The sequence below is a fragment of the Protopterus annectens genome, chromosome 6.part0 (genome assembly GCF_019279795.1).
Source record: "Protopterus annectens isolate FY-2018-M chromosome 6.part0, PAN1.0, whole genome shotgun sequence".
NCBI classification, from domain to species: domain Eukaryota; kingdom Metazoa; phylum Chordata; order Ceratodontiformes; family Protopteridae; genus Protopterus; species Protopterus annectens.
Window position 1 is genome coordinate 1,030,336,426 of NC_056737.1, and position 14,500 is coordinate 1,030,350,925.

At 45.2% G+C, this 14,500-nt stretch overlaps 1 protein-coding gene across 2 annotated transcripts in view; it reads right to left on the reverse strand.

The window, feature by feature from the left end:
* Positions 1-370: 370 nt before the first annotated feature.
* Positions 371-14,500, reverse strand: part of VRK1 (VRK serine/threonine kinase 1) — an 867,990-nt gene continuing 853,860 nt past the window's right edge. For both annotated transcript variants that reach the window (XM_044074643.1, XM_044074644.1), the window contains exon 13: positions 371-620. In XM_044074643.1, the coding sequence (XP_043930578.1) occupies positions 523-620 (98 nt within the window). In that variant the 3' untranslated portion in view covers positions 371-522. The remainder of the gene's footprint in view (positions 621-14,500) is intronic.

Consider the following 14,500-nt stretch of genomic DNA (forward strand, 5'->3'; position numbering starts at 1 on the left):
ACATACTGCTGGCTAATACTCTCTTATGCCACCAAGTTCTTCACATCCATGTGGGAGAACACTGAATGATGCCATTGGGCAAAAGTGCAGCTCTGGAAGTTGGGCTGACCAAGGGGACACCTGCTGGCAGGATAACAGACTGGTAAAGACTGCAATACAGAATAGTACGATGAACATCTGCTGTTTCTTCAACTTCTCTGTGTGTGTATATGCCATGTTTAAGAGTGAATATGTGCATCTTGTGAAAGGCTTGTGCCATGCTCAGGAACAGTGTTTTGCAATGAGCACAGTAAGTGCTGGAACATACTCCTAGTTCCCATCAAACCAGAACTAGACACGGAGGTAATCTGAGAATAAGTGATTATAACCATTTCTTTAAATTTTTTAATTTATAAAAAGACATAGAAAATACAAAGTTGTGCAGTTAAGACTTTCTAAATATTTTCCACGGATAAGTTAAAATATACACTGCTGCAGTGCATTCGGGGGCTACAAAAATAAGCTATTTTTCTGAGACTAATTCTACTTCTTCATCCTCTTACGCTTAGGCAGGTCTGAAGATGAATGTGCAGCTCTTTCTTCCACTTCTTGCTTACGACTGTGTACAGGATTTGAAAGACCTGCAATGAAAGCAAAAGCATTATAAATGCTATAAAAATGAGAAAATTCTTGCATATGACTCAATTAAAGATACCCTTAAAGAAAACAAACTTTTAAAAACATTTCTTTATTTGAAGACTTTTTACTAAACAGAGATCACATAATCTGTTGCTGGATGCTTTGCAAGAATGTTAACCCAGTAAAAAGGTGTTTACAAAAGGTACCAATCTTATGTGCAAAGGACAATATAGGTGCTTCCTTGCTGTGAAAGTGGACACTTTAGGACAAATTCCAGTGGCAGATGGGGAATGACCTATGATTTCTTAGACTTCTTCCTCAAACACTAGTTAAGCCTCAAATGTGGAGGAGTAGCATCAAAATATGACCTTTGAATCGGCACTACTGGTTCCAATTTAACATGTGATGAACAGGACTATAATCTTACCAGCACAACTTGTATGTCTAGATCACGGACTACAGTCTATATGGTCTCACATATTTAGTGATCAGTGATACTGACTGTGGCCTTAATGTGTATTGCTTTGAGTAAAAGTCAACATCTGTCACACACTAAGGTTTTATGCTGTATGCCTACAGATCAGAATTGTAAGCACTGGTTTTCCAGGACTTCACCCATCTCATCCATTGTTTCCATTACAGCCAGTAAATCCAAACTACTTTTAAACTCTAAAAAATTAAATCAATACTCTTTTCCCCAAGCCATCAGTTTTCACACATGCAGACATTATATATAACTTTCGTTTAATGACACCAAGACTGAGACAGCCAGTTGTACAAAATTACTAGGGGTGATAACTGATGGAAACTTAAAATTTGATCATATCCAATATATTGTCCAGAGGACCAATTGGAAACTCTATTGGATATAAAACACAAACTGGAAAATATTAAGATAGAACCAAACGCTAATACTGGGTGATTTTAACTACCCCTGCCATTAACTGGGAAAACTACTCCTGTACCAACACCTTTGCCCAACGGTTCTTGGAATTCATAAATTCCAACGCCCTGGATCAACTAATCCATAGTCCCACCAAGGGGTCCAATATTCTAGACCTGGTCATTACCAACATGGGAAATCGATGCTCCACACCTATGGTCACCCCCTCGTTAGTCAGGTCTGATCATAAGCTAATCACCCTTAACATCCAGATCCCACCCCCACTCCCCAGTAAGGAAACCTCCATAAAAAACTTCTCCAAAGCTAACTTTATACTACTCAAGTCAGAAGTGACAAACTTCATGACACCCATGCAGACGGGAACTGAAAGTTCAACTGCTGAATCCTACACTAAGGCACTAAGAGCACATCCACTCGTGCATGAATCGTGTAATCCCAAATAGAACCAAGGCGCTCTCATCCAAAAAAAGGAAGCCAATCTGGTGGGTCCCCTGCCATAAACAAACTTTACAACAAAATGAAGAAACTGTTGCAGAAAAGAGGAAAATCCCAGGATGCAAAAAACTCCCTTACAAGCCTCAGTAAGAAACTGAGATCCCTCATAAAATCCTCCAAAGCTAGTTACGAAAATAAAATTGCCAAAGATTCCAAAGACAACCACAAGGCATTCTATAACTATGTCAAGAATCTAAATGGCAATGCTCAGATCTGCTCTGAGCTAAAACATAATGGCATTAAATATATTGACCCCAAGGATATTGCCAATATCCTGGCAGATCGATTCAGTGCCAACTTCACCCCCCTCTCACCCCCTAAAGGCCCATCTCAATACCGGAAGATTGCCAAATTCCGGTAATAATGGCCACACAGGTAAAAAACACACTCTCTAAATCTAAGAATACAGCATCCATGGGACCAGATGACATCTCGGGCTGTGTACTACATGAACTATAAAATGAACTGGCACCTCACCTAAGTGTCATGTTTAATCATAGCCTCACCTCGGGTTTCGTGCCCACTGAGTGGCACACAGCTACAGTTATCCCACTCCACAAGGGGGGATCCACCTTGGATACCGGAAACTACTGTTCCATCAGTCTGACAAGACTTATCTGCAAGGCCATGGAGCGTACTATCATGGAACTTATAAACAAAGACATTGGCAACCTTCAAACACTGGACCCCACCCAATTTGGGTTCGTGAAGGGCCAATCTTGTCTCCTGAACCTGAATGACTTCTTCGAATCATTCTCCAGAGCCATGGACAAGGGTAAGGTGGTCCACACAGCCCATCTACACCTTGCTAAGGCCTTTGACATCATCCCCCACTCTGGAATCATAGATAAACGAACTAAACTGGGCATTAATCCCTACGTCACCCAATGGGTTGCTAACTGGCTTACTGAAAGAACCCACACTGTAAAAGTAGCAGACTCCAAATCCAGCTCCAGACAAGTGGAGTACCTCAGGGTTCAGTCCTGGGACCGCTCTTGTTTGGCATCTACTTCTCTGAAGTACAGGCCAACACTAAGGGACTCTGGCTAACAACGTTCGCAGATGACTGCAAACTGGGAGCTATTATTGAATCCCCAAATGATGTGGATACTCTACAAAAGGGCCTTACAGAAACAGATGCTTGGTGCCAGAGCCATGGGCTCAAGCTCAATGCCAAGAAAAATAGAAGTTATGTTCTTACCATAACGTTCCATGTTAGTTGTCTTCTTCTCGCCTTCTTCTTGCTGGATGGGTTCGGAGCCGACCTCGGCTCCGACTCGGCCACTCTAAAAGCTAGAGAGTTGGTTCCACCGGCTCGAGGCTCCCCTTATATCCCACAATGCTAGGCGAGAGTTACCTCAGATCTCGTTTGTAAGCTAACCCCAGCTTATAAAAGTAAAAGAATAACTCTAAACAGAGTCCACCTCTAACAACAGGAAGAAGAAGGGTGACCTACATCCTGAACCGGGAAATATGCACAATAGCACATGCCTAAGAAAGAGGTGGTAGAAAGAGAGGTCACAATCACAACTCCTCTAGGTCTGTCCAGGCCCGGGGGAAGGAGGGTGGGATGCAAGAAGAAGGCGAGAAGAAGACAACTAACATGGAATGTTATGGTAAGAACATAACTTCTATATGTTAAGTTGTCTATCTCGCCTTCATTCTTGCTGGATGGGACTGCGTCCCTAGCACCTTGTCCCGGGTGGCCTAACGGAACAGACTCCTGAGAACAGTGGAACCAAAGTTAGCTCTATGCCTAGAAGCTAAGTCCAACTTATAATGAGAAATGAAAGTGTGAGGAGTAGCCCAAGTAGCCGCTGCACAAATGGTGTCAATAGGCAGTCTGTCTTGGAAGGCTAAAGAAGTAGCCAAAGCTCTGGTGGAATGGGCTTTAGGTTTATTAGGCAGTTTTGGTGTCTAATTTCATATACAAGGGAAATCAAAGATGTTAGCCATCTGGATAATGATACCTTTGAAACTGAAAGTCCCTTTCTGCTTTCCGCATAGGAGACAAACAGCTGATCAGATTTTCTGAATTGTTTTGTTCTATCCAAGTAGTACCTCAATTGACGATGAACATCCAGGCAGTGTAATTTTTGTTCAGACCTATTGGAATATTCTGGAAAAAGACAGGAGGTCAATGCTTTGGTTTAGATTTGACGTCGAGACCACCTTAGGCAAAAAGGACGGGTTAGTTCGTAAGGATACTCTGTCCTTATGAAACAATAGATAAGGAGGTCGACAGCTGAGTGCTTGAAGCTCTGAAACTCTTCTAGCTGAAGTAATAGCTACCAGAAAAAGAGTCTTCCATGATAGCAATTTTAAAGAACAGGAGACTGCAGGTTCGAAAGGGGGAAGAATCAAAGAAGCAAGTACTAAATTTAGGTCCCAAGGAGAAGGAGGATTTCTTATAGGAGGTCTGAGAAGAAAACTCCTTTCAAAAAGGCTTTGCAAAGCTTGTGGGACATTAAGGCAGATTCAGAAATACCCACATGAAAGTTAGAAATAGCTGCCAATTGAACTTTAAGAGTAGAGGGAGATGAACCTGCATGGAAGAGTTCAGCTAGAAAATCAAGGACTAATTGGATGGAAGCAGTGAAAGGATCTATGTCCTTTTCTTGAGCCCAATATGTGAAGCGTTTCCACTTACTCAAATAAATCTTCCGAGTGGAAGATTTATGGGAAGCTATCAAAATATCTCGAACAGAGTGAGATAATTGAGGAAGCCTGGCTAAGGTTGGAACTGGAGGAACCAAGCAGTGAGGTTCAGAGAGGGGAGGGAGCGATGAAACTGACCCGACTGATGGATCAAAAGATCTGGAGCTAGGTCCAGATTCCACAGTCGCTCCAAAATAAATTGATGTAGAAAGGGGAACCATACCTGTCGAGGCCAGTAAGGAGCAATGAGGATCAATGAGGCCTTCTGAGCGATAGCTTTCTGTATCACTTGAGAGATTAGTGGGAAGGGAGGAAATGCATACAGAAGTCCCCGGGGCCAAACTTGGACTAGAGCGTCTCTGCTGGGTTGGCCTGGTAAAGGGAATAGAGTGAAATATTCTCTGCACTTGCTGTTTTGGGGAGTAGCAAAAAGATCGCAGCAAGGCTGACCCCACTTGAGGAAAATTTCTCTCACCACAGAGTCTTTCAGGGACCACTCGTGAGGCATGAGGATAGCTCTGCTCAACTTGTCCGCAATTTGATTGGACTTCCGGGATGTGCGTTGCTATCAGAAACCGCTGAGAAGAAATCGCCCATTGCCACAGTCTGAGTGCTTCTCGACACAGGGGTATGACCTGGTTCCGCCTTGTTTGTTGATGTACCACACTACAGACATATTGTCTGTCTGGATTGCAATCGTTCCCAAGGGAAGAGAGTCTTGAAGGGCTTGCAACGCTAAAAGCACTGCTCTCATCTCCAGAACATTTATGTGCAAGTGGCATTCGTTTGGTTGCCATGTGCCCTGGACCGTCCTGCCCTGATAATGCCCCCCCCCACCCGATCAGGGAGGCATCCGTTGTCAGAGTAGCAACCGGAGGGTGGAACAAAGGGTCTTCCCAACAAAAGCTGAGGGGAAGACATCCACCACATGAGATGATTTTTGCACGCTTGCGTGATCATAATGGTGTGAGACATTGGAAGTTCCTGGTATGACCATTGAGTAAAGAGCATCCATTGAAGGATCCGCATATGGAATCTGGCTAATGGAAGCAGAGGTATGGCCGCCGCCATAATTCCCAACACTTTCAGAACTAATCTGGCTTTGATTCTGTTGTTGTTGAAAAGGAGTGAGACCAGTTTGTGAATGTCTGTTATTCTCTGATGTGTTAAGTCTCGCAGACATGTCTACTGTGTCTAGATTTGCGCCTATGAAAGTAATAGTACGACAAGGCGACAAAACAGACTTTTCGCAATTTATTGAAATGCCTAACTTTTGACAAATGCGAAAAGTGTAATCCCTGGCCATCAGAAGGAGATGCTTGGTGGGAGCTGTGAGGAGCCAGTCGTCCAAATATGGAAACACCTGGAATCCTTGTAGTCTCAGGTGAGAAGCTACCACTGCCATGCATTTGGTAAACACCCGGGGGGCAGTGGTGAGACCAAAGGGCAGGGCCCTGAACTGAAAATGACTGGTTCCCAGCCTGAAGCGGAGGAATCTTCTGGAGCGTCTGTTCATTTTTATGTGATAGTACGCATCCTGAAGGTCTATAGAGCACATCCAGTTTCCTTTGCCCAAAGGGAAGGATGGATTGCAGCGTGACCATCCAAAATCTTGTTTTCTTGACTGATCTGTTCAAGATACTGAGATCCAAAATTGGTCTCCAGTCCCCTGTTTTCTTTGGAACTAAAAAGAACCTTGAGTAGATTCCGGATCCTTGCTGGTCTGCTGGAACTGGCTGAATTGCTCTTTTTGCAAGCAGTTTTGAAATCTCCAAAACCGCTAGATCCCTTTGAGCGGGTGGAACATCTGGAAGGGATTTTTTTGATTGATTTGGAATGCGAAGAAAGGGGATAGAATAGCCTTCGGAAATGATGGACTGTACCCATTTGTCTTGAGTCAGGGATAGCCAGGCTTCTGGGTACAGTGACAATCTTCCCCAGACTGCCTCCGGAGGTGGGCAGTCGGGCAACACCTCAGGGATGCTGAAAGGGCTTGTCAGGGAAGGTTTCCCGATTGCCCTGGTTCTGCGGACCCCCTGCCCCTAGGGTGACGTCTACCATTGTTATTCCGCCTCTGCCTCTGGCGGGAAACGACTCTGTCGCCAGGCGAAGTCCCTTGAGATTGTTTACGGAACCACATCTTTCCACCTTTCTGGCCTTTGGGGTAAGGCCTAGAAGGAGTAGAAAACGGACTCCGGCGGCAGAAAGGGTCTTGCCATCAGTTTCGCACCTAGTCAAGGTTTCTTTCACTTGAGGACCAAAGAGAGATGATCCATCAAACGGGAGTTAGTGAAAGACGCCTTGAAGGGGTCCGCAAAATTGCATAGCCGCATCCAGGCATGCCTACGCAAGGCCACACCTGTCCCTGCGGCTCTACTCGCTCCATCAGCCGCGTAAGAAGGCATGGAGGAGTTGGTTATGGAGTTAAGGGTAGCCAGCTGCGTATTCATCTTATCTTGAAAACCCGCAGCTGTAGGGTCCTTTAACATTTCACTCGCTTCCTTGATCAAGTCCCTTTGAAGACGAGTAAAATGGCATAGGTAGTTCAGCTTAACGCATGGTAAATGTCGCTGACGAGAACATCCGCTTCCCGTACCTGTCCATGGACCTAGATTCCTTGTTAGGTGGATGGACAGGTACTGAAGGATCAGCTAGCTCCTTCTTAGTGGCAGCAGCTACCACCATAGCATCCACAGAAACTCCTTTTGTTAAGAACTGTTTGTCTGCTGGTGCCATTATGAACTTGGAGGGCCTCCTGGGAGTGGGGTCCACTGAATCAGGAGCCGTCCATGCCTTCTTAGCAACCACCTGCATGAGGGGTCAAAGGGGGGAGACACCCAGGAGGTGGAAGGGCGAGAGCCAAACGCCTCAAGGTACACAGATTCATCCTCCGAAGGGTTGAGGGCTGGCCAATTTCCCTCTGTTTCAGGATCTCTAGTATGTCTGCAAATGAGACATCTTCAGAAGGGGAACGGGGGGAACCCTCAGAATCATCCAAATCTGTGTCAGACGTGATGGACTCAGGTGAGTCAATGTGTTTCCTCTTACACTTCCTCTTCCGAGGGGCTCTTCTGCCAAATCAGGAGAGGCCTCGAAGAGGATGAAATCCCACAGGGGGTTCCTGAGGAGCTGGCTCTCTGCGGTCCGGGATGAGGGAGTGAGTCGACTTGACCTGAGGCACCGTAGAGGGAGGGGCGGACGGAGCCGACTGTGGAGTAGAGCCAGGCTCTAACACACTCCGCATGACCTCGAATGCACCCCTGTCAGGCAAAGCCAGAGGTCCCCGCTCCGAGAAGCTAAGAACCTCCCTCGGCACCGACAGTGATGGCTCCGAGGCCGATGTCGGAGCCGAACTCACCAGCGCCGAAGCACCGAGAGGGAGAGGGGGGTCGGACAAGGGTCCGATGCCACTCACCCCCTCGGAGCCGACGAGGGAAGTCCGGCGCCGAGATTCTTCCAAGGAAGAAATCGGAGCCGACGACGGAGCCGAAGACAATTGTATCGGCTCCGACGCTATCACAGTCTCGGTTCCAACGCGACCCGGCTCCGAGCTCAAGAGAGTCGAAGGAGGAATATATTGATGGACCGGGGCAGGCATCGACTGATGAGTCGGGCTCTGAAGCATCTGGGCCAGTGCCTCGGACTTAAGAAGTCGACTCACTACCCTCTGAAGGTCATGATCCGACAGCCTCGATGACCTAGAGGAGTGAGATCTTTGGCTCCGTTCAGACAGCAGGGGAGATCCTGGAGCCGAATGAACGGAGCCAAGAGATGGTGACCTGGACCTCTTCCTAGTTGTCGGCTCCGAAGGTCTGGTCGGAGCCGACACGGGAACTTCTAATACCTCGGCTCCGGCTAGGGAACCACAGAAACTGTGGACTGAGACTCATTGACTCCAGCCGGAGCCGATGTAGGCAGAGGTTTAGAAAACTTAGGTCTCGGCTCAGTTGTCGGAGCCGAAGACCTAGATGCCTTAGAGGGCTTCCCTGTAGATACAGAAAGGGAATCCTCTGGCTTGAGTAAGCCCCTTAAAATCAATTTATTTTTTCTTTCCTGCAGGACCCTGGGGCTGAAGCCATGGCACACAGCACAGGAGTCCTGCAGGTGCAAAGGTCCCAGACAGTAGACACAAGAAGTGTGAGCGTCTGTCAGAGACATTTTCTGACAGCACGCATCACACTTCTTGAATCCGGAGACCTTTGCTTCTTTAGACATAACTACAGGTGTAATCACACACACAGTCACAAACACACTAATTACACCCTGTCTAATTAAAAAAATAATAAACCACTAACTAGGTTTTAAAAAGAAAAAAATAACACACACTCTCCACTAGGGAAAGAAAAAAGGCCTGAAGGCCCAAGGGAAGAACTTAAGTTCTTGAGGGAAAAAAACAGGAATTTTAAAGAAAGGGGATAAGAAATTCTCTAAACTAAGGGAAATACGTAAAAATATTAAAATTAAAGGGGTTTTAATAGACTAAGTACACTAGAAAGTCACTTACCAAGAACCGGTAGAAAACCAACACCTCGATAGCTGTAGCGGCAAACGAGATCTGAGGTAACTCTCGCCTAGCATTGTGGGATATAAGGGGAGCCTCGAGCCGGTGGAACCAACTCTCGAGCTTTTAGAGTGGCCGAGTCGGAGCCGAGGTCGGCTCCGAACCCATCCAGCAAGAATGAAGGCGAGATAGACAACTTAACATGTACAGTTATCCCCTTTGGGGAAAAAACATGTATCCGTGAATTACCATATAGGTGGCAGTACACTAAACACCGAAAGTGTGATAGGAGACTTAGGGACACAGGTGGACAGTGGTCTCACCTTCGATAACCACATTGCCACAACAGTCAGGAAATCCTTCTATGTGGCACACCTCATCACTAAGGGCTTTTCATCCAGAAAAAAGGAGGTCATTGTCCCACTGTACTCATCCCTCATTAGACCCATTATAGAATACAACGCCCCATTTGGTATGTACCTCTCAAGACATCTACAACAACTGAAAAGGCCGCAAAAATACCTCACTAAAAGAATCACAGGCCTAAAGCAGATGCCCTATGCTGACCGCCTTAAAAAACTCCAGCTATACTCTGTCGCATATCGTCTACTCAGAGGCGATCTCTGCTTAACATACAAGGCCATGTCAAACCCAGAGCTGTTGGACATGCTACACTTAAAGAAATCCCAATCACTCGAGCCACACGCTCCAGGGATCTAAACCTTGTCATCACAATAAACAAAACATGCTGGAGGGATAGGTTCCTGACCCAGAGACTCCCCAGACTCTAGAATAGATTGCTCATACATGTCAAGCAGAGTGCCTCTCTGGCCCTCTTCAAAAGAAACCTTGATGATTGGATGGGAGAAAGGAAATTCACCCCGGGGATCATGTCAGTTGAGCTGCTAGACAGGGGTTCAGGGAAGTAAATAGTGTGGGAAGAAATAGTCAGGGAATTGTTATGGCTAGGCTTGTATAGGCCCTAGGGCCGATAGCCTAGTACCAACCTATGAACATACCTCATTAACAAAAGCAGAATGATCTCTTGCAATATTCCTTCTACTACTCAGTCTACTGTATGCTTCCTCAGTCTTCATAAATTGGCAGTCTGGGCAGCTGCCCAAATTATATCAAAATAATTAAAATTTACTACCGACAAACTCCAAAACTAATCTCTGGCCTGCTCTTAAAGTAGCTTGGCTATAACTCCCTAATTTGCTTATCGATGCAAATTGAATAACAGCCTCTGAAGTGCAAACTAAACCATCATGGGTTCTAGACAATGTCAACTTATCCAATGGCATACCTCTGCAAGATATCTATGATCCACGAATCAGTACTTAACCCAGACTAACAACGCTTAGAATAACTATGGCAAAACCCTTTCACTCTAAGCATAATTTAAACACTTGAATGATATTTTTTTTATTTATTTTAAAACTACAATCCACTCTGCTACAGGCCCCATGAAGACTCGGTGTCTCTCCAACCTAGCACCACTCGTATTCAACTGCGATACCACCTTTAACATTCTTGTAAGAAAAGCGCAGTCCGGGTCTGAACTGTCTGCAAATAGCTACAGTTAAATGAGTATGTATCTACCTGTTTGAGCCAATATTCATTTTCCCCTGGAGAGCACACTGCTTTGGTTGTAAGCAGCCCCCCCCCCCCCCACACACACATCTTCCACTTTCTCTTATTCCCTTCTGTTAGCAAACAGTATCCATAACTGATCAATACTGTGTTTGTAAATTTAAACTATGACCACAGTAGCCTACTGATACAAGGTTATCCTGTTTTTCCACCTGAGAAATTAAGAAATGACTTACAGCTTCAGAGCAGTCCTTGGTCAATTGTTTCTTAACACATACTTGTCTTTGCTTTGTGATTGTTTTCCACCCCTCATACGAGCAACTAACAGGGTCTCTACCGCTTCGCTCCACACCCTGCCCCCTATTTCCTCCTGCCCCCAGTGGTCCCACCTTTAATGCACTCAAACCCCTCCCATCTTTCTAATAGCCAACCACAGCACTAACCCAACACTACCTCCTCCATCTTCCCACTACTATCACACCTCCTCAACTAACATGTACAAGCATACCTTTCCTATGCTCACTGCATGCACTCTCCTTGCACATCTTACATTCACTACCAAAGCTCCATCATTCCCCCACTCAACCACTACCACTGTACTACTACTCACACCACCACTCATGTCTCACCCACACTCAGCTCCCCTCTCACCAGCTCAAGAACCATCCCTATGCACCCCCCACATATTCTACCAACTATATTACTCAAACATAAAGCATCCCTACAACTTAACATAGTAACCCCCTCCCACCATACCTATTACCCACAGAGCACAATCATAAAGTTTCCCTTATAAACAAACACATTCAAAAACTGAGAAAACTAATAATCTCATGCTTATCAAAACTAGCCCTAAGTGGAGACATCCACCCCAACCCTGGCCCTACCATCTCCAACCCCACTCTTCATAATCAGACTAGAAACCACAACTTCTTCCATATTACAGCCAAGAGAAAGCCAAGTGACTTCCTTCTACTATGCCTAAATATTAGAAGTATATCCAACAAAGTCCATGAACTCCATGCCACCATAGACTTGTACTCCCCAGATATAGTCAACCTGACAGAAACCTGGCTAAAACCTCATTACCATTACCAGTGAGCAAATACTCCCTTACAGGTTACAGCATACTAAGAGTAGACCGGCTAAACAAAAAAGGAGGTGGTGTAGCTATAATATTTAAACAGCATCTAAACATCCAGATCTTAAAATCATCAGCATCACAAATAGGCAATGAAGAAATAATATATACCAACCTCAAAATTAACAAAAACAAAACCATCAACATAACTGGATGCTACTTCCCACCTGGCCAAAACATCCCTCCCCTAGAAAACCTCCTCAGCTGGTCTACCCACCATCTCCCCCAAGAAACTATCATCTTAGGTGATTTCAATTTTGACTGGCAATCCTGTTCTGGCAACAATCCAACCCATCATGTACACCTTCATGGTTTCACTCAACTAGTCCAGTCACCAACCAGGATAAATAAAAACTCCAAGCACACTACCCTGGATTGGATACTAGTCAGTAAGAGCCCCCAGTCATATATAACAGGCTGCTTTATCAGACAGCCTCAGTGATCACTCCCCAACATTCCTACTCAAAAAATACCTATACCAAGCTAAACCGGTCATCTACCGTCAAATACGTAAAAAACTAAACTTTAACCCACTCACATTCATCTCATCCCTCAAAGAATGTAAATGGCATCCTCTAAAGTACCTCAGTCTAGATGATGCAGTTGAATTTTTTAATACTACCTTCCTGAACATCCTTAATTACCATGCCCCCATAAGATTCTCCAGAACCAAAGCACAACCCTCCCCATGGCTACAGAAAACCACTAAGTCAGAAATGAAAAACAGGGATAAAGCCTGGGAGCACTGGCGCAAAACCAAAACCCCCGCAGCTAGACAGAAATTCCTAGAACTACGCAATAGAGTCAAAAAGCTAATAAAACAGGACAAATCCCAATACTACCAGTCTGCCTTAGACTCCTCACAACACAGCCCCAAACAATTCTGGTCCTCCATAAACTCCATCCTCCACCCAGGTAAAGTCAGTACCCCTCCTCCTAACATCCCTCACTCCTCAGAAAATATTGCTACCTCATTCAACACACACTTCACCCAAACCATACTATCACTAGTTAAACAACACAACCCCCCTCCTCTCCAACCCACACCTTCAACTAGTAATCTCCCCACTGCCTTCTCTTTTTCTCCTGTACCTACCTCCAACATAAAAAAACTCTTAACTAAACTTAAACCCACCAAATTAGCAGCAGACAGCCTCCCAAGTGAATACCTACAAATCGCAGCTGATGCTCTAGCCTACCCAGTATCCATCTTGACTAACCGATCTCTGTCAGAAAGTTACGTCCCCACACTGTGGAAAGTATCACATATAATTCCCCTCCACAAAGGCGGACCCTCCACAGAACTAACCAATTACTGCCCCATAGCTATTCTCTCTCCACTCTCCAAAATACTAGAGAGATGCATACACTCTCAGGTCTCAGACTACCTCCTTTCCAGTACTCAGCATGGTTTCCGACCAAACCATAGCACCACCACTGCCTTACTCTCCTTTACTAACACTATCCTTCAGCATAAAAACAATGGCCATCTCTCCTCTGCTACTTTCCTAGACCTATCTAAAGCATTTGACATGGTCCCACACAAACAACTTATCTCTGTCCTCAATAACCTATCCTTCTCACAATCGGTCACCAACTGGTTTCAGAGTTACCTGTCTGACCGCCAACAATCCGTTGTATGGCAGAATGACACATCTCCCCAACTACCTGTCTCCATAGGGGTTTCCCCAAGGATCCATCCTTGGACCCCTACTCTTCTCTGTTTACACCAATAATCTAGCCTCTGCCACCAAACATGGCACGCTCGTACAATACGCAGATGACGCGAACATCATCTGCTCAGCCCAGTCCCTACCAAAACTGCAAAAAGTCACACAGGAAGCCTTTTCCTCTGTTGAAACTTGGTTATCTGATGCCCAATTAATACTCAACCCAAACAAAACTAAACTACTCATCTTCCAACCCACCAAACATACTCAAAACAACTCTCACTTTATCATGGCAAAAGACACCACCACTATATACCCAACTGAACACACCAAATTGCTAGGAGTGGAAATAAACTAAAATTTGACATTCACATATCCATGACTATAAAAAAAGTCCACAAAAAACTAGGAGCGTTATACAGAAATAAGCAATTTCTCACCAAAGCAGCAAAGATTTCAATAGCAAATTCCCACCTTATCTCCACCCTTACTTTATGCCTCTCCAATATATACCAACCTAAGGCAATGTGATCTAAACAAGCTAGAGACCTGCTACAACAAAATCGCCAAATTCGCCACAGGGGCATCCTACCGTAGTCACCACTGTCTCTCACTTGCTGAACTGGGCTGGCTTGAACTCCTTCACCTCCTTCAGTGGTATCAACTCTCACTCGCCCACAAACTAGTAACCCATCCACTAAATGTCCCATCCCTCCAGAATCTACTCCAACCCTATCGCACCACCAGACCACTAAGATACAGCAGCAAAAATCACTTGCAGATCACTAAAACCAATAACTCTGCTGGTGAAGCACTGTACTCTTGCGCCATAGCCAAATTATGGAACTCACTCCTACCCACAATTACCTCCATACCATCATGCACCCACTTCAAAACTTTACTAAAAGCACAACTAAAAA